Source organism: Camponotus vicinus, unplaced genomic scaffold, assembly GCF_025532165.1.
Source record: "Camponotus vicinus isolate PSW18456_S1 unplaced genomic scaffold, iyCamVici1.0 SCAF_7, whole genome shotgun sequence".
NCBI lineage: Eukaryota > Metazoa > Arthropoda > Insecta > Hymenoptera > Formicidae > Camponotus > Camponotus vicinus.
In genome coordinates this window covers 2,920,731-2,945,130 of record NW_028141979.1, presented here as the reverse complement: position 1 = coordinate 2,945,130, position 24,400 = coordinate 2,920,731, and the positions used below count along the sequence as shown (strand labels likewise).

General features: G+C 29.8%; 4 protein-coding genes across 9 annotated transcripts; 1 reads left to right on the top strand and 3 right to left on the bottom strand.

The window, feature by feature from the left end:
• Positions 1–1,815: 1,815 nt before the first annotated feature.
• Positions 1,816–4,807, bottom strand: LOC145974007 (sorting and assembly machinery component 50 homolog). Its single transcript, XM_083103726.1, has 8 exons — positions 4,588–4,807; positions 4,266–4,349; positions 4,060–4,143; positions 3,769–3,987; positions 3,374–3,588; positions 2,917–3,289; positions 2,412–2,706; positions 1,816–2,083 (listed from the first exon to the last, which is right to left on the bottom strand). The coding sequence occupies exons 1-8, from the start codon at positions 4,606–4,608 to the stop codon at positions 1,899–1,901; spliced, it is 1,476 nt and encodes a 491-aa protein (XP_082959852.1). The 5' UTR covers positions 4,609–4,807; the 3' UTR covers positions 1,816–1,898.
• Positions 4,808–5,316: 509 nt separating this feature from the next.
• Positions 5,317–11,996, bottom strand: LOC145974004 (anoctamin-1-like). Of its 2 annotated transcripts, none has more exons than XM_083103723.1 (11): positions 11,697–11,985; positions 10,880–11,270; positions 10,453–10,578; positions 9,897–10,376; positions 9,368–9,761; positions 8,992–9,224; positions 8,684–8,881; positions 7,865–8,297; positions 7,547–7,752; positions 7,124–7,411; positions 5,317–6,929 (listed from the first exon to the last, which is right to left on the bottom strand). In XM_083103723.1, the coding sequence occupies exons 2-11, from the start codon at positions 11,189–11,191 to the stop codon at positions 6,609–6,611; spliced, it is 2,991 nt and encodes a 996-aa protein (XP_082959849.1). In that variant the 5' UTR covers positions 11,192–11,270; positions 11,697–11,985; the 3' UTR covers positions 5,317–6,608. The 2 variants fall into 2 exon arrangements, with proteins under 2 accessions (XP_082959849.1, XP_082959850.1); XM_083103724.1 differs by having other exon boundaries at positions 6,778–6,929; positions 7,191–7,411; positions 11,697–11,996.
• Positions 11,997–12,580: 584 nt separating this feature from the next.
• LOC145975254 (prenylated Rab acceptor protein 1-like) lies at positions 12,581–14,310 on the bottom strand. 3 transcript variants are annotated; one of them, XM_083105608.1, is made up of 5 exons: positions 14,203–14,310; positions 13,793–13,866; positions 13,255–13,488; positions 12,972–13,171; positions 12,581–12,861 (listed from the first exon to the last, which is right to left on the bottom strand). In XM_083105608.1, the coding sequence occupies exons 2-5, from the start codon at positions 13,858–13,860 to the stop codon at positions 12,755–12,757; spliced, it is 609 nt and encodes a 202-aa protein (XP_082961734.1). In that variant the 5' UTR covers positions 13,861–13,866; positions 14,203–14,310; the 3' UTR covers positions 12,581–12,754. The 3 variants fall into 3 exon arrangements, with proteins under 3 accessions (XP_082961734.1, XP_082961735.1, XP_082961736.1); XM_083105609.1 differs by having other exon boundaries at positions 13,793–14,134; positions 14,203–14,286; XM_083105610.1 differs by having other exon boundaries at positions 13,793–14,008; positions 14,203–14,282.
• Positions 14,311–14,473: 163 nt separating this feature from the next.
• Positions 14,474–24,135, top strand: LOC145975250 (wee1-like protein kinase). 3 transcript variants are annotated; one of them, XM_083105597.1, is made up of 6 exons: positions 14,474–14,620; positions 14,908–15,149; positions 15,922–16,588; positions 18,351–18,681; positions 19,180–20,071; positions 20,165–24,135. In XM_083105597.1, exons 3-6 carry the CDS (start codon positions 16,348–16,350, stop codon positions 20,438–20,440), a joined length of 1,740 nt encoding a protein of 579 aa, XP_082961723.1. In that variant the 5' UTR covers positions 14,474–14,620; positions 14,908–15,149; positions 15,922–16,347; the 3' UTR covers positions 20,441–24,135. The 3 variants fall into 3 exon arrangements, with proteins under 3 accessions (XP_082961723.1, XP_082961724.1, XP_082961722.1); XM_083105598.1 differs by having other exon boundaries at positions 14,879–15,149; positions 19,183–20,071; XM_083105596.1 differs by having other exon boundaries at positions 14,476–14,620; positions 14,879–15,149.
• The last annotated feature ends 265 nt before the right edge of the window (positions 24,136–24,400 follow it).

Here is a 24,400-nt window from a genome sequence, read left to right as displayed (position 1 = left end):
CAAAGACGCACGAGAATCCAAACTAATAATTTTTCAATGACCGAAGCATTTCAAAAAGCCAATAAAAATTTTGAAAAATATAAACATTTATCGTTTCTCCTCTCCTCTATTTATTTAAATTATTAATTGATAAAATAACATACTAATTTTAATTAACTATCGATAACAGATAAAATCAATGGAAAATGTGTATTCTATTTTTTGCATTCTTTTTTTCTTGCTAATGACTCAGTCGTATCAATTTGCGAGTCAGATCATATGTGTCGGTATCGGATTTGCGGTCGCGAGACGTAATAAACGTAACGATATACTAATATAAATGTACACGTGAAGTGCGTGCAAAAAATCTTAAACATTTCGCAGTGAATTATATCGCTTACATTGCAAAATACATTTTCGTTCTATAATTAATTTAGGCAAAATTATTTCGAACGTGAAACATGTACACATAAAAGAAGAATTGAATATTGTTTATCGTTTATAATAATATAGATCGCTTATAAGAGAACAACTATGTATATACTATATTAAGGAAACAAACTCCAATATGTCGTTATGCAATTTGCTATGTGAATAACTAATTATCGACCGTAAAATGATATTATGCATATTTTAAAGATATGCATACTCAATTTGCATACTCGTTCGATCACGAGCGTTCAACGAAAATGAGCGTTCACATTTAAATTAAATGAAAGAATATGATATTGCTTAGTAACATTCCATCTTAATCTAAACTGATAACGTATCGTCGTTTTCAATAACGAGTATTTCGAAAAGTCAATAAAAATTTTTAAAACAGTAGTAAACATTTATGGTTTTTCCTTTCCTTTATCTATATTTAAATTATTAATAAATTGTGTGTGTGTGTGTGTGTGAGAGAGAGAGAGAGAGAGAGAGAGAAAGAGAGAGAGAGAAACACTTGTACAGAATATATATTTTAGTTATATTTTACATTTTCTACGTTTAAAATTTGGAACGATTAAAGAATTCTATCCTTATAGAAAAAAAATATACAAAAACAAATATGCAGAAATTGATCGAAACAATTCTAAATAAATTCACGGATTGATAGCGTGGACTGAAACATATTCTAAATATAATTAGCGGATTCCATGTGTGTCATCAAAATTACTTATTCGTAATTAGTAGATACATACGAATGATGAAATATTCGTAAGGATTGTATCATGTAAAAAGCAACAGATATAAATGGAATATTTATGTTCAATATTCACTACCGCAAAATAAACTCGTGGAGAGAAAAAGCGAACATCTAGTTCTATACGCACGCAAAACTATTTCATCATCCTTTATTATTTCAACGTTTTCCTTTGTACCGATCACTTACTCAAGGTCACGTTTAATTTTCTCTCGCGCCACTATCTCTGTTCTCCGGTTTTCTTCCACCATTTCGTCAACAGACATATACATACATACACATACACACACACACACATACACGCGCGCGTACATACATTCGCTACATCATTAATCATTATCGATAATTTTGTATTGATTTGAGCAATGTTAGCAATGTCATAATCGTTTTTAATGGGAATCTTAATGGGAATTTTAATGGGAATTATTGATTAATTATATAAATTAGTTTTTTATATCAAAAATATTAAGTTCATATATTTTTTGACTATTGCAATTGGAATTTTAATAATGTGGATAAATGGATTTCGAATAGTCGTCCTTTTGCTATACTCCATTAATGCAGATAATGGATACTATTTAACTTTATTGCGAATATTTTACACTCCAAGAATCTTTCCGTTAGACAAATGAACAGAAATAAATTTACATGTATAATATCTCACTACCTTCATTTATATATCCAAATTCATTATACAGAGATGTGTGATACAAGACGTAATAAACTATCAAGATGCTCAAAGGTACTGCACACCGATACCGAATTGAAATCGTTGGAGCACATCACTCCTCGCGAACAACAATGGTGCAATTAAATTCAATTCTATCCGAGCAACGTTTCCTAGTTTCATTGCAATTCCTCCGCCGACGGCACAGCGGACGTTCTCTGTGAAAATCTTCATGTTTTCACTATAAAGATCTCCTAAAAAATTTATAATGTATATAAATATATAATTAATATATTTATATTTATATTAATATATAATATATATTAATTAATAAAATATAAAATTAAGCAATTAATAAACTAAATACTGAGAGAATAGTACAATTCTAAGTAAAACAGATATGAATACAAATGAAAATGCAAATACGAATATGATCATTATTATTATGTGATTATCAATGAATTTTTTTACTTTTTTAATCTCACTTTTATTTAACCAAGTCTCATTGTTTTGCATCGAAGAAATTGAGTTTTTTTCAGGACAAAAATAAGAGTCAATGTATAATTATTGAATTATTCTTACCATACGTAAAAGTGAAATTGGACAGATTGCCGCCATTTATGAAACCGTGTAGTCTAAATAAATCCCCGAAACTATTACGACCAGGTCTAAATGGAAGCGGCGTATATATATGAAAAGCCGCTGCCCAGAACATGTCGCCGCCTACGGAATTTCCATTGTAACGCGGCCCACATCCTCTCATATCGAATCCTCGAAGATTCAGTGGACCACCCAAGAAGAAATGATCAGCGATGCTTATTTTCATATCGTTACTGATTGCACTCAACAGTCCAGATTGAAGGCCAAGTTGGAATGTCTATTAAAGATAGAAAATGTTTCCATGTATTAATCATGCCTTCTTTATTCTCCCCGTTGTTTTATTATATTTATATTGTCACATTTTTTTTATATATTAATCTTGACATATCTCTTTATAAGTGTTTGATCACATTGTTTCACAATCTATATAGAATTTCTCAAAGTGACAAGTATTCTGTAAGAAATGGAGTGATAAGTGAAAACATACAAGGAACTCGAATGGCGACCAGTTACTTTGTATAGTAAGCTCGTTTTTTAAGAAACCTATGTCACCACCTAATCCAGCCATCTCTGTTGTTAATCGTAAGAGACTCCCAGAAACAGGAAATATAGCCGAGTCTCTTTTATCTATTGTCCAAATATATCTTAACGCGGATTTCAAATTCGGTCCGCATTGCTCTCGAACACGAAAGGCCGCTTGTTTCGAACAATTTATGTTTCTAAATGCAGCTTCATATTGTATATTATGTTTAGAAGTGCCTGTTTGATTGAATTCCATATCGAAAAGTAATCCCTTATCGTTTTGTTTAAAACCAGACCATGGGAAATCGTGCGTCGTGCAAAATACAGTACCACTTAATCTATAAAGAATTAATCCAAATTAAATGTAAATAAATTGAATGCACTAAAATGGTTTAATATATTCCAGATATATCCCAACTCACACTGCATTATATGAGCTCTGTGGAAATGGTTTAATGGCAGATACGTTGAAGTTGATTGAACTTTTGTTACCGTAAGAATATTCCATTTGAACTCGTTCTGCTCTGCCAAACAGATTTGGCGCTCTCGTACTGATAATCAGAGATCCTTCATTGTTCCCGACCATTGTACTAATACCACCGACTAAGCGTTTCATTTCAGACACCTTAAAAGTGACCTAATGGCAAATACAACCTAATGAACATTACAAATAAATATACATTCTCACATGTGATATATAATAACAAGTGCACTTAATCAAATATGTTTATGATAACAAAATGTGATAACAAAATACGTTTAAAGCTGAAAAATTACTTAGTATTTGTTGAATTAATGTGTAATTATATAGACCCACTTCTACACCATCAGGGGTGGCTTCAGGACCTTGACTGGTGTCAACGTAAATTCCGATTTGTCTAAAGCATCCCAAAGCATCTAATTTCTCTCGTACTTTAGAAGCACGTACAATAACATCTTCGAAATTTGTAGCTTTAAACAAGTCCATCACTTGTGGCTTGATTATATCGTCTTTCGTTCGCATAAGTCCATCCACATGTATTTTATCAACTCGAGCCTGTCATAATAAAAAGCAATTTTTAAACTTCTACAATTAAAAATTTGATAATTGTTTATATAATTTACATACTTTAACTGCTTGTAAAACAATACGTTTTGCTTGCGTATTTTCTTCTTCCTTTTGTATCCGAGATTTATTATTGAGAAGGGTTGGCTGCAATAAAAAAAGATAGAATTTTAACATAACGTTTTCTCTGATAACAAAAATAAAAAATTTAGAGATATTTAAACAGAGCATCATAAAAATATACTAGATTATAAAAACTGCAAACGTACAAAGTTACCCGTTGGTGATTCATCATGTTTATTCTCATTATCCTTAGGTGACTGAGCTACGCCTGAAGGATTACCGAAGGGTTCCTGAAAAGAAACATCAGCTTAGTAAATCACATCCATGCAGACATATTCCTTAACAGAATAAGCAACTTATGAATTACGCGAAATTTGTTGCAAAATTAATTATTATACATTATTCCCGAAAATTCAAGTAAAAATTAAAGTTATTTATGTCAGTATATTATTAGAGATTACTCATTTCCGAGAATCACACGAGGTTTTTAGGTTATGCCGTAACTTCTAATAATAAATATATACACACCTTAGCATGTACAATACCCATTTTATCTCATTGATGAACTTTTTTTCGTAATTGTCGCGTTAAAATTTCATAACAAAATCGATATTATGACGTTTCAACGATGAGAAAATGCGAGGGGAAATTTACAATTTAAATGTTGAATACAAAAAGAGAAATATATCGAAACACACACACAAATCGTGCGGCACGAGCAGTGCCATCACAGGTGTGACCACAGCACTATGGGTCTGTTCTTTTTAGCTGCACTGCTGCACTAGTGCAATAAGTTAGAAAGAGACAAACATACTTTCTTTCACTCTAACTAATTGCACTAGTGCAGTAGTGCAGCTAAAAAGAACAGGCCCTATGTTAAAATGCGGCGCGCGATGTCAGAGAGAAACTTGAGAGTAGAGAATGTTTGCTGATTCAATAAAATTAATTATACATTTTTCATCGCAAAGAAGTGTATTAATTTCAAATATTTTTGAAAAAAATTAAATAAACAATTTAAAAACTTATTTTAAATGTTTATGTTGTTTTACTTGGAATATTTGTTTTTAATATATATATTTCAAATAAAACAAGTGCGTGCCTCGAATTTGTATAAAATGATAAAAAAATTAAATATATTTGATAAAACATATATATAAATATATATAAATATAAATACACATATATAAATATATAGCTAAAAAATCAATATTTTTAAGGAATCTGTGTGATGTAAAATTTAATTAAAATTCAAATCAGTTGATGTATATAGTAACTTTTTATTATTCTTTTTTCTTTTATTTAGAATATTTAAGTGTAAGTTGAGAATATTTAAATTTTAAATGTGTATATTTTTATAACAGTAAGATATAGGAAGACCATCCGTCTCATATACAAGATATTCTATAGAAACTCAATAGATATCATAGTAGCATTGTATATAATTACTTAAGCAAATTTAAGACATTCTCAAAATACATTTTTCTTTATATATAAGTTTATATAGTCCTTAGATCAGAAAAATCTGCGTTTATCGCACAAAAATCTTAGTATATGCATATATGTATATACAATTAAATATAATTTTACAATAGGTTTTTCATAATCCAATTGTTATATATATTTAAATTTCCAATATATCCTCTAACATCGTGTCCAATGATTTATTTTGCATAATGTTATATAATTTTTGATCATTTAATAACACCTAGTCAAATATAGTTGGATGACTATACATATTGATTTTATTTTCGCTAAAAGTAAATCGTTAGATACGAGTTATTCTATATAATTCTTTCTCCCTCATTATATATTGCACATCTAAACATTTTATGTGACATACAAAAATATCTAAGAACATAGATTCCAAAATAAATTGGTAATAATTGATAGTAAAGATTTAAAATTCTCGCAATAACAATAACAGATATATCATATTGTGCAATAATATCACTTGGAAAGATTCATTCTCAGTTGCAATAAATATATATCACAATCCTCTAATAATTTGATCTTAATTCTCTAATAAAATTTATAAAATTTGTAGAGATTCTTATCTCCGCCAAAAAATATAATATATGCATCTCATATGGCATCTATTATAATTAGAAAGAGGTATTTAGAATTATAGCATTTCCATTATAAAATATACTTTCAAAAATATCTTCATTCGTCAAATTTCCACGAATTATCTCACGACTAGGATAGAAAAATCACGATATTTTTAGATTTTTTATGCAAAGAATATGTCATTTTTGCATTAAGTTTTATTTTTAAAACTATTCATATAAAGTTTTATAAAAACGAAAAAAGAACTTTGTCTAAAATTTTAAAAAGTGTTTCTAAGTTATAATAGTAACTCTATTTCAATTAATAAAAATTATTTATGTAAAAGCAGAGAAAGAGAAAGGGAGAGAGAAAGAAAGAGAATATAATGTCCAATTATTAATACTTTGACAAAAACGACATATCTTTTGTACTAATATCTAATAGTTTTCAACAAATTACACTACGCCTGCATAAATTCGCATAAATTTGAGGAATTTTCCTGATCAAACTGCAGCAGCGCTAATACGCGGAGTTGTATTAACCGGGGAGATAGGACTCCCATGGACTTCTAAATCGAGTTCGGAAGTCGATAGACAGTCTCTCATAACTCTATTCCATCTATCGGTACTTTCGTTGGCAACTACGTATGTTTGCGTGATTCTTGGCTCTATATCAGTCTCGGGCCTCTCCAGAGCACGTAATGCCTCTTGATGTATAATAATTTCATTAGTGATGTACGCTTCGCGACGTATCTTGTCGCGTAATTTCGGGCTCATATCAGGAATACACCACCGTACAAGAATCATCACAAATGCCACGACATTCTACGAAAAATACTCCAAATAATATTGCGATAATAATTAGTAGTAGTAACCACATACATAAAATAGTCTAATAAACGTGTGATTATCTTCTTTATTTACTGAATTAAAGAAGATAGATGTGAAATGCAAATATCTAAATGCCCATAATCTAAACATATTATCACATATATATATTTGAATAAAAAAAAACATACCTCAAAAACGACGATAAAAGCTAATCTAGCAGCTAGTATATGCCAAAAGATGATGGTGTAATCATACTTGTTTGGCGAATCTGGCGATTCTCTGTAATCTGGATAACGGCAAATCTCGATTGGGGCTTGACCCAGAGACGCCATAGGTTGAGTACCATTTGCCAAATCACTAGTATTAAATTTTGACAAAGAATGCTCCAGAAAACCTTCTAATGAGTAATTATCAGAAACTGTTATACGATAAACTAATCTCGGTATGAAGTTTGAAGTAAAAGCTATGATGAATGCCTAAAAATTAAAAGTGATTGTATGCTATTTGAAAAAATAGTTGATATAATTATTAAATCATAAATTTTATGTCTATTATTAAATTCCTATTATTATTATATTTCTATTTTTTTGAATAAAAAATTAGTAACTTACATTAGTAATAACAGACAACTTGGAAATGGAATCGAGAATGCGATACCATATGCCTATATCTCTTACGCGCTGTCCGACCGGTCTCCTGTACATGATTAGTAACTTTTTCGCGTCCAATCTCATCTCGAAAACATTATTTAATAATGCAAAAAACGGCGCCAACGGAAATGCAGCGACAAAGATTGTAACAAATCCATACTGTAGCACTATAAAAAAATGTTAGTTATTTCCACTATATATGTAAATAGCCATTTACTTATTTATTACTTTGTTAGAGTATTTATTATTGTATTTATATATATCGCTTCGTGTACTTACCCATTTCTAAATATTCGGGAAAAAGACTTCTGGGTCCCCATTCAACTAATTTATAATCTCTGATCCACTGCAAATATTTTCTAGACGAATATCTCATATTATGATCTTTCAATGTTTTTGCACCTACATGTACTTTCAAAGTATTCATCCATTTATAAAATAGTGGGAAAAGCATTTCCAAAATAGTGTTCATAGCTTGCTTGCCAATCATGATAATACTCAGTTGGATGCATAATTCTAAAAGACAACCACCTGGTCCACATTCTTCTTGTCGAAATTTAAAAAAACGTTTGTAATTTCCTGGATAGCCAATAAACTTTCCTTTAAAGAAGGCTATATAAAATATAGAGGCATAATAATTGACAAATTCCAATAAGTAAATTTTTAGAGTTAAGCTATCATCGAATTCGCTTTGAGTACGAAGTAGTTCCAGCTGAAAACAATGATAAAAAATATGGAATTTTTATTTGTTAAAAAAACAAAAGTCTTTATTTTTAAAATAGATTTTAGTCACATTCTTTTTCTATTATTTTTCCATTATTTCTACTTTTTTCTATTATATTTAGTCATTCTTTTTCTATTTTTCTCAGTAAAATTTTAATTAATCTATCATTCTTGAGAATTATTGATCATAATATAGAGTGAAAACAATTTTTGTTTAATTAAATTTTATTTTTTTCTATAATTAATATGTTATTAAGTAGAATTTAATTGAAGTAAACATTTAATTTAAATAAAATTTAACTTAAGTGATTAAAGTTTAGAGAATATTTCAGTATTATTTCTTTTATATATAAATAGATTTTCATGAAATATTACCTCTGTCAAATATTCTGCCAACCAAACATATAGCCAATTGAACAAAATGATACAACAGAGATTAATGCTTGCAGCAGTGGCGGTAGTAAACAATATAGCATAACTGGTTACCATAGGATGTCCATAAACACTTAATGCAGTTAAAACAGACATCCTATACAGGACTACCCCAAGCACAGCAGCCATGGCTACCGCTATCTGTGAAATTATAATATACACAAAATTATAATATATACGTAGCAAGAGAGTTACTTTTTTTAATATATAAAAATTTATTCTTCTTAATATATAAAAACAATTTGACATACTAAGAGTAAAACAACTGAGAAACTAAGAATTGTGGCAGGAAATCTCATCTTCCAATATGGTATTTTTGGTTCTTCCGTATTTGTAATAATATTAATAGATCTTTTTTTAATGTGGGCAAGCCGTGCTAAGTACTGCGGCCTAGGATATTCTTCTTGAGTATCTAAACCAGTCAAATCCCATCTATGGGTTATTTCAGCAGAGTAATTCTTCCATAATTCAAGGAATAATGTGGCTATAAAAATAATAATGCTATGAAGTATGAGATAAATAATAAAGAAGTTATATGAAATTATAAGATAAACAATAAAGTATACATAACATTATAATTATTTAGTAATTATTCATTAGAGCAAATTATCAATAATTTTAGCGTACCCCATAATGACATAAATATAGAAAAAAACACAGTTGAGGGATTATCAAATAAATATGTAATTCTCGCGTGTAAACATGTCTCCTTGAGATCCCAATAGCCACAAAAATGATCACATAATGGACACATTTCGATAGTACCATTGTAATTACAAATATCTTCACTTGGTTCATTGTAATATAAAGTGGCGCAACTGTATATGAAACATAAGAGACCAACAATACTAGCTGGAATCAACATATGAGTGTAGAATCCTAGCCAAGCAAAGTAAAGTCCAATCTTCACACCAAAATACTCTTTAATATAATCCAAGGGCTGGTAATGAAGGCATTTTCTCAAACTGGCCCATTCAGTGTACAAAAGATAACGCATTGAATCTGCAGTATGTAGATTTCCCTGTGAAAAACAAATATTTTTTAATATATATCAAAAACGTGAGTGACATTTCTTATTTTTCGACATTTTTTCATTTGAAATAACTTTTTTTAGTTAAAAAATAAAAATTAAATGTAAAAAGACTATGGAACTTGCATCATGAAGTGGATACGCTGCGACGTATGCATGTTCAGATATTAATCTTTCAATACCAAACGCGAAATCGTCTTCCTTGGTTTCTGTGAATCTAGTTCTATCCAACATAAACTGTACAATACGCGATCGAGTTGCCGATGTGAAAAAGTTGGGCGAATTCAGATCGAATAAGTATTCTTTATCTCTGCTATACACTGCTGTAAAATTTTGTTTCATTGTCGGAAAAATAGTTGTGTCGACATAATATTTGCTCATAATTCGTCGAATAAATGTATTGACTTCTTGGATAATAGGAATGCTGCTTGTTTGACGCTGATAGCAGCCGGACAATTCTTTCATTGGCAATCTCAATTTCAATATTTCTGCATATCGCCGTAGAACTGTCTTAGGTGCATGAATTTTTATAAAATGCAAGCCATTTGTTTCCACCTGTTCATATTCCAATTCCAATCCTTCTTTTTCCAAATTTATCTCAAATATCTAAGAATAATGTGCAAATTTTCATAAGTAATAAAATCAACATATATATGTTACTCAAACAATAGTTTGAATTTACCCTTCTGCGTTCAACATTGCGATAGGTTTGTGCTTCTCCATTATACTCATCCCATACAAGTATAAAATCGATTGAGCGAATTTCATCACGAAAATATAAACTATACTTGGTACCAGGATGAGAAAGCTGAAATACAAAATTACTACATTAATGTTTAAATATCAGTAGTCAATGTTCAACAAAGTGCAACAATCTATCAATCTCCAACTGTAATTATATGCAATTATAAGTAATTTAAGCAATTATAAGTAATTATATAAGCAATTTAACTAATTACAAGTAGTTTAATATATGTTATTAAATTAGATATTGCTATAAATAATCTGCAATTGTACTTTAAATAATAATCAATAAATAATAAATGATATTTTATATATATATATATATATGTATATAGATTGTAAAATATAAAAAAATTGATTATTACCAATCTTGAGTTACGTATACTATTTCTTGTATCTGTACAGCTATTATCTATAACTGTTTCGTTTGTATCATTATTTATAGTGGACGAACCATCTGAAGGCTGAAGATTATCCAAAGACACAGCACTGTGCATACTATTCATACTTATTGCGTCTTCGTACAGAGTATTGCGAACACTTCGATACAGTGTTTGTTCTGAGCCTTGATTTAAGCCGTTTTGCGCCGACCGATATGAGCTTATTGTTAATCCAGGAATACTGCTTTTTCGTCGTTGTGTGCATGTAAGAGAAACTTCTTCATCATCTTCTTCCATTTTTCAATGAGTGTTCATTGAAATTCAAGCCCTCTTTTAAACCAAACAGCATGTACAGCATGCAAACCCCAAAAAATAGCTTAAAATTTCAAAGTATTACACAATCAAAAAGCATGATAAGATATTTCCATCATTAGTTTATCTTATATATCAAAATTAATGCTTCAAAATCATGGCTTGAATAGCAACAGGTGAAAATTTGTAATCGAGAAGTTTCCATATTTCCATAATTTTATAAAGTTTATAATTTTTATTTTTTAATTTTTTATACAAATTTTAAATGCAGTGTGAAAGTAAGCTCGTAAATTATAAATAAATCATAGAATATGCTTTTCTTTCTGCTAGTCGAAAACTAACCAAAACGCAACATGCTTCAAAAATTATACTCATGAAAAAAAGACAATCACACAAGTTAAATAGCCCATTATTGTTCAAAATTATGCTGTTTTTTTTCATTTCTTTTAATATTAAGAATATTATTACAGGAATAGTATCGTAGTCTTACCTGATACCGTCCTTGCATCCATCGAATGACTTTCTGACTTTTAATCTTGAAAGACTACCTCGATCGTTTCTCCTTTTCGAATTATTTTTATTAAATATGTAATACGCAATTATATTATTATTATAAATAAATTATAAATAAATCGGATTTTATAAGTACATATTACTAGTGTTTGCTACACGACTCGCACTTTGTGCCGCGTCACATTCCGAATGATATTATACGTCATGTCACAAGTTGCCTTTTAAAGATCTACTAGGATCAGTGATTTAAGAAGCGGAAATTTACGGACAATATATGTCGCGAATTTATTGTGACTTTATATTAATATTGAATAAAATATAAATCGTCTTCTTTTTTAATATATTGTTACGAAATGTTATCTAAAAAAATTATTAAAAAGGAGAAAACGACTAATGAACGATTAATTAACATGTGACTAATTATCAAGTATATATATATATATATATATATATATATATATATATATATATATATATATATATATATATGCTGTAATAGGATGTATAATTTACCTGTTAAGTAGTCATATGTATATGTATATACACACACAAAAGCATTGAAAGTCGGAAGTCGGAAGTGAGTTTCCGCAGAGATATGTTATCAAAGATAATATTCTATGTAAATCGCTTATTCTCTATTTTATTTGATTATGATTTTATTTCTAAAATTAAGTTTACTTAAAACCTATATATAAAGTGCTTTACTTTTACTAATTTTTATCAGTTTAGTAAATAATATATTTTATATCTCTTGTACATAACAATCTTTATAAAAATTTATTAAAAAATGTATTATTAAATTTCTTTAGAGAAAAACAATAACTTCAATTTTATACGAGAAATAATTAGATTCTATTCATCTAGTGTGTCTATTACTTTATACATTTTTAATATCAGTATCAATATATATAATAAACTAATAATGGGTTATATTTACATAAATAAATGGTTTCGATTAAGAAAGAATAAAATAATTTTTAAATTATTTTAAAATTATTTTATTCCCTGTTAATAAAAAATGAATTATTTGTAATATCATACTTCTTGCATAACTAATGTATTGAGTTCTTCCTCTCCAGGATTCAACACTGCATCAATATTGTAAAAGGCAGCGTGCAATGTTATCAAAAACCAAGAAACTCCTGAAAAAGAAGTTGCACATATATATGCATGTCATCATTGTTTTTTTATTTTATATGTTTATGTATTGTAAAATTATATTTTTATAATTTTATTCATGTATCTTACTTACCAAGTACCCAAAATACAGCTGCATGTGCACCAACCAAATAAAATATAGGCAGTGAACAAACTGCAACTAAAGAATATACTTGTGCTAATGTCAGTTTATGATTTAATATTGTTAATTCTTGTCTTGAATGCCGTTGAGAGAGTTTATAACATATCCCAAGAGATGCAACAACTGTCAGTAATAACAAAGGTGAGGTGATTCTAAAATTACACATTTAATCATATAATTATATTGAGACATATCCATAAAGACTAATATAAAATATAATGAAAATATCTCTTACAAACAATATAAAACTAGTCCAATAAACACAAATAGATAATTGCTCTGGAAATATTCAATATTCTTTACAACTCGTTTACTCAATCTTGTTATATTAGGGGGTAGTCTGATATTGTTTGTGTTAACAAATAGCGACCATGGTCGAATATTGGCTTTCCTATGTTCAATCCAATCGTGAGCTTGAGGATAACCTATCTGACCAAGTTGTAGTTGAGGTAATTGAAGAAATTCAAATCTGTAAAATAATATAAACAGGGAAATTAGTTACAATGCATAATATAATAAATCAAGTTGCAACTCTTTCTATTTTATATATATACATTCTGTCTTTAATAGCTTATCCAACTTTAAAGTAACATATATTTATTTGTAGTATATTACTTTCACATTACAATAAATAGACAAGTAAATAAACAGCAATGCTCTATATTTTGCTCTATATCATGTTACGTTAATGCATACTATGACATTTGCCTACAGATTAACAAAATTATATCAAAGAAATATATCTCGAAAGAAGTTGCATATTGAAGTATTACCCATTTGTAACTTTATGCTTCTCTGACGTGACCTGCATATCTCCCATCGGAATTTCTACATGCGCCATGATTTTCTATGAAAAACAGATGATTCTTGTTACTCTGAACAGATGATTCTCATTTCTAAAACTATTGCGTTCGGAATCATCTTCTATTTTCTTATTCTTGAACGCGATTTTTTCCCTTTATTTACATTCTTTGCATCTTGTATTTTCTCTTTTTCACCGAGAAATGTAGATGTGTATTAGAAAGTACAAAAGGATGCAACGTATCGAACGAATAAATTTGACATTTAGCTAAATCGATACTGTCAGTATTTATTTTCCATTATTATTCGCCCATCTTTGGATCAAATTATATCCACTCATTGAAAAAATCTCTTTATTTATGCAAATTCGATCAAGACTCACCGAAAAACTTGTAATATCCGATATCAAATAGAATTCCTTCGAATTTATCTGCGAAAGTCACTGAAGACAGATCGTACTCGGTGATATTCTATATGAACTTACCGATTGAAATCTCATAACTCTTGATATCTATCGTCGATAACTTATTGCGGATGATAAGTTATCGATATCGAGACTCTTCTCGACTCTTCGTGATCCCCAATCGATAACCTCTCTTCCATGTTACAAACAACCGGTCTCCTGAAATTTCAAGGACGCGAGATCGGCGTAAAACGTGGAGGACTTGTAACAGAAATATCGTATAGTATCATCCTTGACCGAGATTGTCGCATCCGCGTGTCAGATACCTCAGATACCAAAACGGACGACGATTCTCCTGGATCTCATGCATGCAGTGAGGGATGGATTGACTTTATGTGTATGTGTATCATTTGAAAGCTAATACATAGGGGTACAAAAGGATATTTCATTATAAAAAATATAATTTCTTCAAGACTAGATTTATAACAATATGATGGTGTACTCGATTTTTACATAGATTTTCTCAATTTTTACTCATTAATTTATTTACATAAATATAAAATGACATTTCAATAATTTCATTTATTGCATAAAATATATAGAAATAAAATGTATATTAAATGTCGATTTACATATCCTGGTTCATCCTTTACAGTGTACCTTACATTTTTGTGTGTCTATCAGAGAGAAAGAGATAGATAGATACAAAAAGAGAGGTGGAACAAGAGAGAAAGGGAAAGAGAAAAGAGGACGAAAGAGAGATATCTCCATCGCTCGGCCCTGCCTTCGGCCTTTTTCGGCTCGCACTTGCACGCTAACCAGATTGCAGCTGTTCGAAGAACAGTTCCTCGTGCGGTATAAAACACAAGAACGCGTTCTTTGTTCGGGAAAAGGAAAACAGGGCTCCCACGCGCGAATCGTACGGGGTACGTACCGCAAATATCCATCGTCGTTTTTTTTTTCTTTTTTTACCTGGCGAAATTATCCGCCCCATCGCAGTCTTCAGTCTCTTCGTCTGACTTGAGAAAGGAGAACGCAAAGAGATGAAATAGTCGACGGCAGATGTTCGCTCTCGTCTTAGACAGCTGCCGCGATATTGCACAATATATTGTCATCGATGATACTCGGGGGTAATAAAATGGCGATTCCGCAGTTTTATCGCATCCTGTATTAATAATCGATAAAAATCGTATTTAACATGTTTAAAAATATTTGGAGAGATACGTTTTGCTGAATTATTATTAGTAGTAAATTATATCGAACAATTAATAGATCTTATTTTAGCTGATATTTTTATTTAATTTCGTTGATAAAATAATATTTATTTATATTTTTTATATAATTTTTATAAATAATCAAAAGTAATTTTATTATCGGTAATATTGTGTATTATTAAAAAATATATCAAAGAGACATGAGAAAACATTATTACATATCAAAACATAGTAATGTCTCGATACACAAGGATCATTTCGCGAGTAAAGGCAATTTAAATATCAAATATTGAATTTTTTTCGACAGGTACTTGATGCACGTTGTTGCGCATATTCGAGAAACAAACGACGAAAGAGTTCAAGGTGTAATCCAGTGTAATCTCGAGATGCACGTATTCGAAATAAAATCGGGAAATAAAATGGGAAAATGAAGGGACGGGAGAGGAAAATAATTTTCATTTGTTTGTTTGTTTTTTTTTTGCAGTATTCTCGCCAGAATTCACGAGGAAGCGTGAATTTTCGAGGCACACACGACGAGCAGCCGGTAGCAGCGTAGTAGGAGCAGATGACGGTGCCGTGAGCATTGTGAGTGGGCAGCGACCAATGGGCGCACGCGTTACACGAGCGGCAGCGACGGACCGTCTTGTAAGCCGCGAGCGGATTGGTCGCCGCGCCGGGCTCCACCACCGGCGATCATAACGAACGCGAGGAGCGTGCGGAGCGTGGAATGATCCCAGTTTGAATGAGTGCGGTCGTGAGCGCGTGGTGAGACTGACAGCGTGGTGATCCACATTTTATTTTTTTTCCTTTTTTTCTTTTTTTTTTTCTCTTGCGACGAATCGCGGGTAGCCTCCCCTTTTTCCTCGCGCGACATCTCGATCCCCTTTGTCCGCGTGTGCGCGATTTCGCGATGATGCCGCGCGTCGCGATGAAGGCCATGCAGAAGCTGCACTACGACGCGTGCAACATGCAGAACGAGGAACTGAGCTGGAGCTGCCGCACTGACAATAACTCCGATTGCGACGTCGGCAACTCGTCTGCCGACGACTTTGGCACGCCGCCCCCGCTGCAGCCGCGTAAGCTCTTCGAGACGATGGACTGCACCGACGAGAGTCAGTCGACCAACAATAACAGGATTTCTCCTTCAGAAGGTTAGAATCGTTCCTTCATGCTACTTCCTGAGCGTCCCTATTCTTCTCGCAGGATGTTACCCCCTTGTCTGTTATTTGTTTGAATTTAATTTCTACTTTCTAGAGTTGTACTTTCTGTGGTTTCACGTAAAATTGGCAAGCTGCAAATTTTTGCATTTAACTTCTACACATTTTCTTCCTACATTTTAATAAAGAAAAGAGAAATAAAGAGATATTTTAATAATTGTGATAAGAATTTACACTTTTTATTTTGGATAAAAATATAAATTGGATTTAATTTTGTGCAACAAAGATTTTTCTCTTTTGTATTGTTTATAATAATGTTTTTTTGATATTGAATTAACTATTGTAGTTGCAATCTATATCACTAATTGTGCTGTTGATGAAAAAATTTTATTCTAAATGATTTAGTATATTTTATTCTCTTATATGTATATTATATATCTTATTTTATATATGTCCCTTTGTGCACAACTTTTTTATTGCTATTTCAAATATATTTGCAGCACTTATTCAAACTTAATTGTATAATAATATGATAGGACCACATTGCTATTGTATTTGCAATATTTCTTAAAATCTATGCAAAATATAAACATTTTGTGTTGGCATCTATCTACTGGTAAGTTTTGATAAATTTTTATCAATGTAATATTTTTTTTCTCCAAATTAGGTCTATTTTTTGGTCACATTTATTTTCAATATAGATAATATAATTTGTGCAAGAAAAGTTACAATCATTATGCTTGTTGGATTTTACATACTTGCTAATACATGACCTTGTAGACATCAATATAAAATGTTTATATTTTGTATAGATTCTGAAGAATATTGCATATACATATTTAAGAATGTCATAACACGTAATGCATGGTGTGAAATAATTGATATTGATACATTTAGACAATTTTTTTGCATCATGTATAGTTACTTTTTATGAAATAATCTTATAACAAATCTAAGCTTGTCTTTGTGTAATTATATTTATAAATTAAATGACATTATTATAGTTTATTTTTAAATTAGACCTGTAACATCAGTAACTATAAAGTCTGTGTACTGATGATTACACAATTGTAAATATATAATTTTGTATTAAAAATTTACATATATATACACATATATATATTTATATTTATATTTACATTTATATATTGATTTAAAAAATATATCCAAACAATAAAGATTTTCATTAATCATATTTAAGTAATTATGCTTTTAAAAAATGAGAGAAGCAATAAATATCTATATGTATACTTTGTTAAAATAAAATTTTTGATATTCTGTATTGAATTGCAGATGTAAATTTTAATTTTTTAGCATAAAAATGTAATATATATATAATATGTATGTATATAATATTTTATTTTATTTTAATTTATTTTTTAATATATTATCTCATTATCTAAATAAGTTATTGATTGCATTGCATATTAGAAAATAAATAACATAACTCCTGTTAGGAGAACGTGTGTAATTATATATTATATTCTATTAATTATATACTCTATATATTTTTAATATAAATAGCTATTTTGGTTTATTAAATTTTAAATTTATTTTATAGAATGTTATGTTCTACGAAAATTTTCTTTCAAGTATGTTTTTTTCTCTCCATTGGTTTTTTTACTAGATTTTTAAAACTTCATCTATAAAATGATTATTTATAAGAAAATTATTTCTAATTTTTATTTAGTAGTATATGAAGTATTTCCATGAATTTGAAAATTTATTATTAATTTAAATAAATATGTAATTATAGGTACTCCAGCCATCAAGATTCCTGTCGTCAGTCGTAAAGATGATGGTTCTGAGAAGACGTGTAGTCCACCCTACAAATGTGTCAGGGCTTTACGCTTATTTGATTCGCCTACTACTCCTAAAACTATGATAGAAAAGAATATAGTGATGCAGACTCCATTTCCTTCTAAATGTACTAGACTTTTTTCCCTAGACAAACCTAGACCTTCTAAAATAAGTCCTGGTTACCAAAATAAATCCGACAAACCTGTGGTAAATGTAAATCCATTTACACCTACTGGCATGTTAATAACAGCAAAGAAAAGAAGCAGATCCAAACGTAGTCTCAATGGGTAAGCATTATAACTGTATAGTTTATTTTATTTTTAAATTCTAATTGTTATACAATTTTTAATAAAATATATAAAGAATATTAACAGAAAATTTACATTATTAAGTACAGACTTATATCTAAAAAAGATTCTCTTTCTCTTTCTCTTTTGAATTTTTTATTAATTGTTATTTATTCATTTCTCTATATAATCCATATCTTAATCACGATTATATATTAATCATGATATTTACTAACAAGACAAAATTAAAAGAATTTACATTTATTATTCACAGACAGAAACGATTATTCCCACCATATTATGTATGACTATTCATCTATGAAGATAATGTTTGAGATTTGAATGTTAAAATCATTTAAAATTTGAAAACTCTAGAATTTTCAAAATTTTAGAAGTCTAAATTTTGATTATGAAATTTTTATCATAAAGAAAATCAAAGTAAATGAAAACATATATAGCAAACGTATATATATCATCTTTCTTTCTCTTTTTAAATAGTAGTATTGGTAGCTCACCGGACATGCAAAAACCAAAGTTTGATCTCGCCGATTCTGAGGATTCGGACAACGAATACGAGCACGCGACAAAGCGCATGGCGCTGCAAGATTCGAATATATCGCGATATCACAAAGAATTCCACGAACTCGGTTTGATTGGGAGCGGCTCGTTCGGCTCCGTGTTCAAGTGCATCAATCGGCTAGACGGATGTACGTATGCCGTTAAGAGGAGCCGGAAACCGATAGCGGGTGTCGTCAGCGAATCCAACGCACTGAATGAGGTATACGCTCACGCTGTGCTCGGCAAACATCAACACGTGGTACGCTACTATTCTGCTTGGGCAGAGGACAGTCACATGATCATCCAAAACGAGTACTGTAACGGCGGCAGTCTTGCTGATGTGATTGCTAATCTTGAAAAAGAGAAAAAGCAATTTAGCAAGGCGGAGATGCGCCAGCTGCTGCTGCATGTAGCCGAGGGGCTAAAATACATACACAGTATGCAACTGGTGCATATGGACATCAAACCCGCGAATATATTCATCTCCAGGGAAGGAAAATTACCATCGAGCAATTACGATTCCGCCGACGACGGTTTCGAGGAGGACGAAACTGTCGACGAGATCACGTACAAAATTGGCGACCTTGGCCATGTCACTTCCATCAACAATCCGCATGTGGAGGAAGGTGATTGCAGGTACCTGCCAATGGAGGTCCTACAGGATGAATACAGTCATCTACCAAAGGCTGATATCTTCGCTTTAGGATTGACCGCTTACGAAGCGGGCGGCGCCGGACCCATGCCGAAAAACGGATTCGAATGGCATAGATTGCGAGAAGGAAATGTACCAGATTTACCGCTTTATGGTCGCGATCTTAACAATTTATTGAAGGTACAATTTTATTTCTAAAGGTTTATAGAATATAGTTGTATTTTTACGACATCTGTTCTTTCATTGCTGATTAATGTTTTATATTACTTACAGATAATGACTCATCCCGATCCGCAAATGAGGCCATCGGCAACTTGCTTGACACAGCATAGAGCTTTACTACCGCTCGGGAATAAAACTAAAGCGCAATTGCGAAGGGAATTAAGTTTGGAGAAATTAAAAAACGAGATTTTAACAAAGCGGTTAAAGGATGCGGCGATATTTCTAAAAAATATCGCGCCGAGTGTCACTGATAATTCCGATAAACAATTGCGAACACGACCTCGTGTCATAGGCAAAAAAATCAATCGTAGTAACAGCGCTATATAGTGCTGTTACACTGTATAGTGCTATAACGAACAGCACTTGTATATAGATGGAGAAGTATTGGTGTATAGAGCCTGTGTTAAATGGTGAACAATTTTTACATGTGGGAAGCGAAAAATATTGGCTTTAATACTCGATTCAACGTTACTCACGCACACTTGGTACTTTTCTTCTCACTCATATGCCTATAATATTGTTTTACAAATATCTAGGGTACCATCGCAACTAGGTAGATTGTAATTATCACTGACATTTAAAGTTGTCGCGTCATCTAATCGTTTAGTTATAATCATGTTCATTACTGCGAGTTTCGTTAGATTTCCTTCATGTCGCAAGCGTGATATAAACTGCGGTCTTTTTCTCGTTGAAATTGTAGTTGGTTGAGTCATAATTGATCGAAAGTAACTTTTTCCTTAGATACAAAGATAGTTTTATATTTTACAGATATAGAGTGCACTAATTGTATAAGTTTTATATTTTATAGATATATACTAGTGCACTCTAATTGTATATTATCAGCATGCTTTCAGTATTTGGCATATTTCAAAATTACATCAATTTCACTTTGCATGTGCTTGGAAAAGAGAGAAGAAAAAGCGCCATTTGTTAAAACTTATTCTAAGAAATAATAAAAGAAAAAAAAACAATAATATCGACAGAGAGAAATAGGGAGGGAGGGAATGAAGAAGGAAAAAACATATTGTTTGCTTATCGATATTATTGATTTTTTACTTTCTATTGCCAAAAAATCTCTATTCTTTATCTTTTTAAGACATAACTTAAGCATATCTATAGCGCGAAAATCTCAGGTTGACAAATATATTTTTCTATTACAACATAACATTTTATACAATGTGCTGTTTATTACTTATTAATATAGCTAATTATCAGTGCTTTTATCATAGCACTTATAAATGATCTGCATTATTCAAATCATTATACAAAATTTATAACATAGAAAAAATATTTTTACTTCGAGTCATAGTTTATTATAAATAGAGACAAATAGTTATATGAAGCCAAACATAGTTAGATAATTATTTGCCGCTGTGCCGTTATATTCGTGCTATAATATAAAATTAATATTCGTTATTTTTAGCATTTCAACATTTCAAATGACATACAATAATGAACTATTTTTACTGATTGCGACTGTAAAATGATTTTATCGAATAATTTTGCTTGTAATATTTGATTCTCCAAAAAGAGTATTATCTCTAATTCTGCCAATAGTTGAATAGAATAATAATCGATTTATAAGATCACAAACATGACATTTGATACTCTTTAGCACAACATTTCCAGTAGTAACAAAAAAATATAAAATTAAGTTTAAATTTTAAAATATAAAATATAAAAAAATATAAAATTAAGCTTAAATTTTTTGATATTATTTTAATATAGGCTTATTATATATCTCCTCTACAACATATATTCTTAAAATTTCTTATTTCTGGTCATATATATTTTTAAAGTAATCATTGATACATAAATATACGTGTGTGTATGTATGTATGGATATACACACATACACATAGATATATACACATACATATAATAATCTATGTTGTTTCTTAGTTTGTCCAGCATTATTGGCAGATAGGTGCTATAGTTATTACAGATAACTGAACAAAAAGATAAAAAATTAGTTTTTTTTTTAGTTTTTGATACCTATCACAAAACTGTTCAAATTTTTAAATGTGCTGTGACAGATATTATTTAAATAGTTACATTTCTTTAATTACAAATGATAAATTAATAGTTTCTATATTTATTACATAATTTCTACACATCATATTTTGCGCTATTAGCTTTTTCATTAAAATCTTTATTTTTACAATGAAAACAATCACAAATAATAAATATAACAAATGTTTATGTCATTCGAGTAATACATTGAATCTCATTTTGCAGAACTTCACGATTTCCCAAAGAAAATGTTACCCTTACAGTTTATTACATATTAATTTGTAAACATTACTGTAAGTCTTACTTTGTCATTCACTAAGTTGTGCTAAGATGTGCTGAAATGTCATTACTCGGAATTTCTTTGATTTATTAGAAAGACAAAATGCGACTTATCAATTATTTCTGTCTTTTTTGTGAGCATGAAATGATCAGACAATAATTTTATTAATTATACACAAAACAATAGTTTTTTAAAGAATAAGACCTTAAAAAGAAATCAGATCATTTTGCAACAATGTACCTTTTTCTTTCATATTTTTTGCATGAATACCAATATGTGTTTATCACATTTTAAAATGTTCCTATAAAATTAGTATGATGAGATATATGTGAAACAGTTTATTAATTTAATAGTTTGATAGATCAAATCTGTGAAATAATACAAGTTAACTTATATTGAAATTTTTATTATTTCATACTCTGATATCTTACTGTAATAATATTCTATATAATTTTTACTGTAAATTTATATGAATTATTTCATGTTCACAAAAGATTTAAAAAAAGAAATCGATAAGTCGCATATCATAAATTCGCCTTATAAGATCTTGCGATTTTTACTGCTTCTACTGAGTATAGCATGCGAATCAATTTGTGTTTCATACATTACTAATTATAATGACTAGATCTGACGCATTTCACATATTTTTGTATGATATTTTTTACTAGTTTCTAACATATTTTTCTTTCTTTTTTTGTGATGATAAGATTCGCTGAATCTTGCGCTCATTTATTGCTCGCACACACGCGAATGTGTGATTGATACATGTGAAAACATTGCGAGAATAATCATATTTAGACATTTACAGTCTAATTTTGTGTCTCTAATTTTCTAAGCTATTATATAAAATAGTTATGTATAGCATGTTTTGTAAATTATGTATAGCATTATGTAAGTTATGTATAGCATTATGTCATTTATGTGTAGCGTTATGTAAGCACATGTGAATATCTTTCTAAAGAAAAGAAGAAGCAAGTATCGAAATAGATATGTTGTGCTAGGAATAGGGTGGGCCTTAAACTATAGATATATACGTGCTCGTTTATCGTGCTTAAACATAAATTGTTTAATTGAAACATTTAATATTATTATAATTATTAATTATATTTATATATATTATCTCTGGTTTTTTGTGCCCATCAGGTCCACCCTGTGACCTCTCCCCATGATGGGCATGCGTATAATATCCTTATAATTATTATTGTTATTATTATTACGATAATAAACAGGCTGTTATACTTCTCACTCTTAAAATTTCTATCATGTAATTATAAACCGAGGATGATACTTTGCGCTTTGTAATAATCTAAATGTTAATTTAGATCATTTCAGTGAGCGTTGGCTAAAATGCTACCTCGTATATAAATTAATGGAACTGTAGGAATTTTTATAAATATCTACAAGTCTTAGTGAAGTTCACTTAATTTCAATAATATTACATTAGCATATACTGTGATTTTTGAAAGTAATTGTTAATGTTGTATGGTTTGCATTTTTTCGCTTGTCGTTGAATTTTCTCGTATTCTCTTTCTTTACCTTTGAGATGTTATTTTAAAATTAATGAAAAAATGTATTTTAGAGCTGCATAACATCTAATATAGTTTGTATTGGCGTATGTTGTATTATAAAACGAAGAAAAATCTATTATTAAGAAATTCTGTTACAAAATATACTTTGTAATAACATGTACAATTGTGGAAAAGGATTCAGAATAAAGTCTTTTCCCAGAGTGAGACAAATATTTTATATAGATATATAAAATTATAAGAGATATAAAATTAGATATAAATTCTAATTGATTAAGAGTTCTTTTCTCTTAAGAAATTTATAAAAATATTTTTATTAATATATATCCTGGAAAGTGTTCCTTTTTTCATTCAAATTGGATTTTATTTCAATGAAATTTACTTAGATATTTTACGTTAAAAATTTATGGATTACACTGTAAAGGATGCATTTAATTAAATTTTGTAAAGTTAATTACGAATTGACAA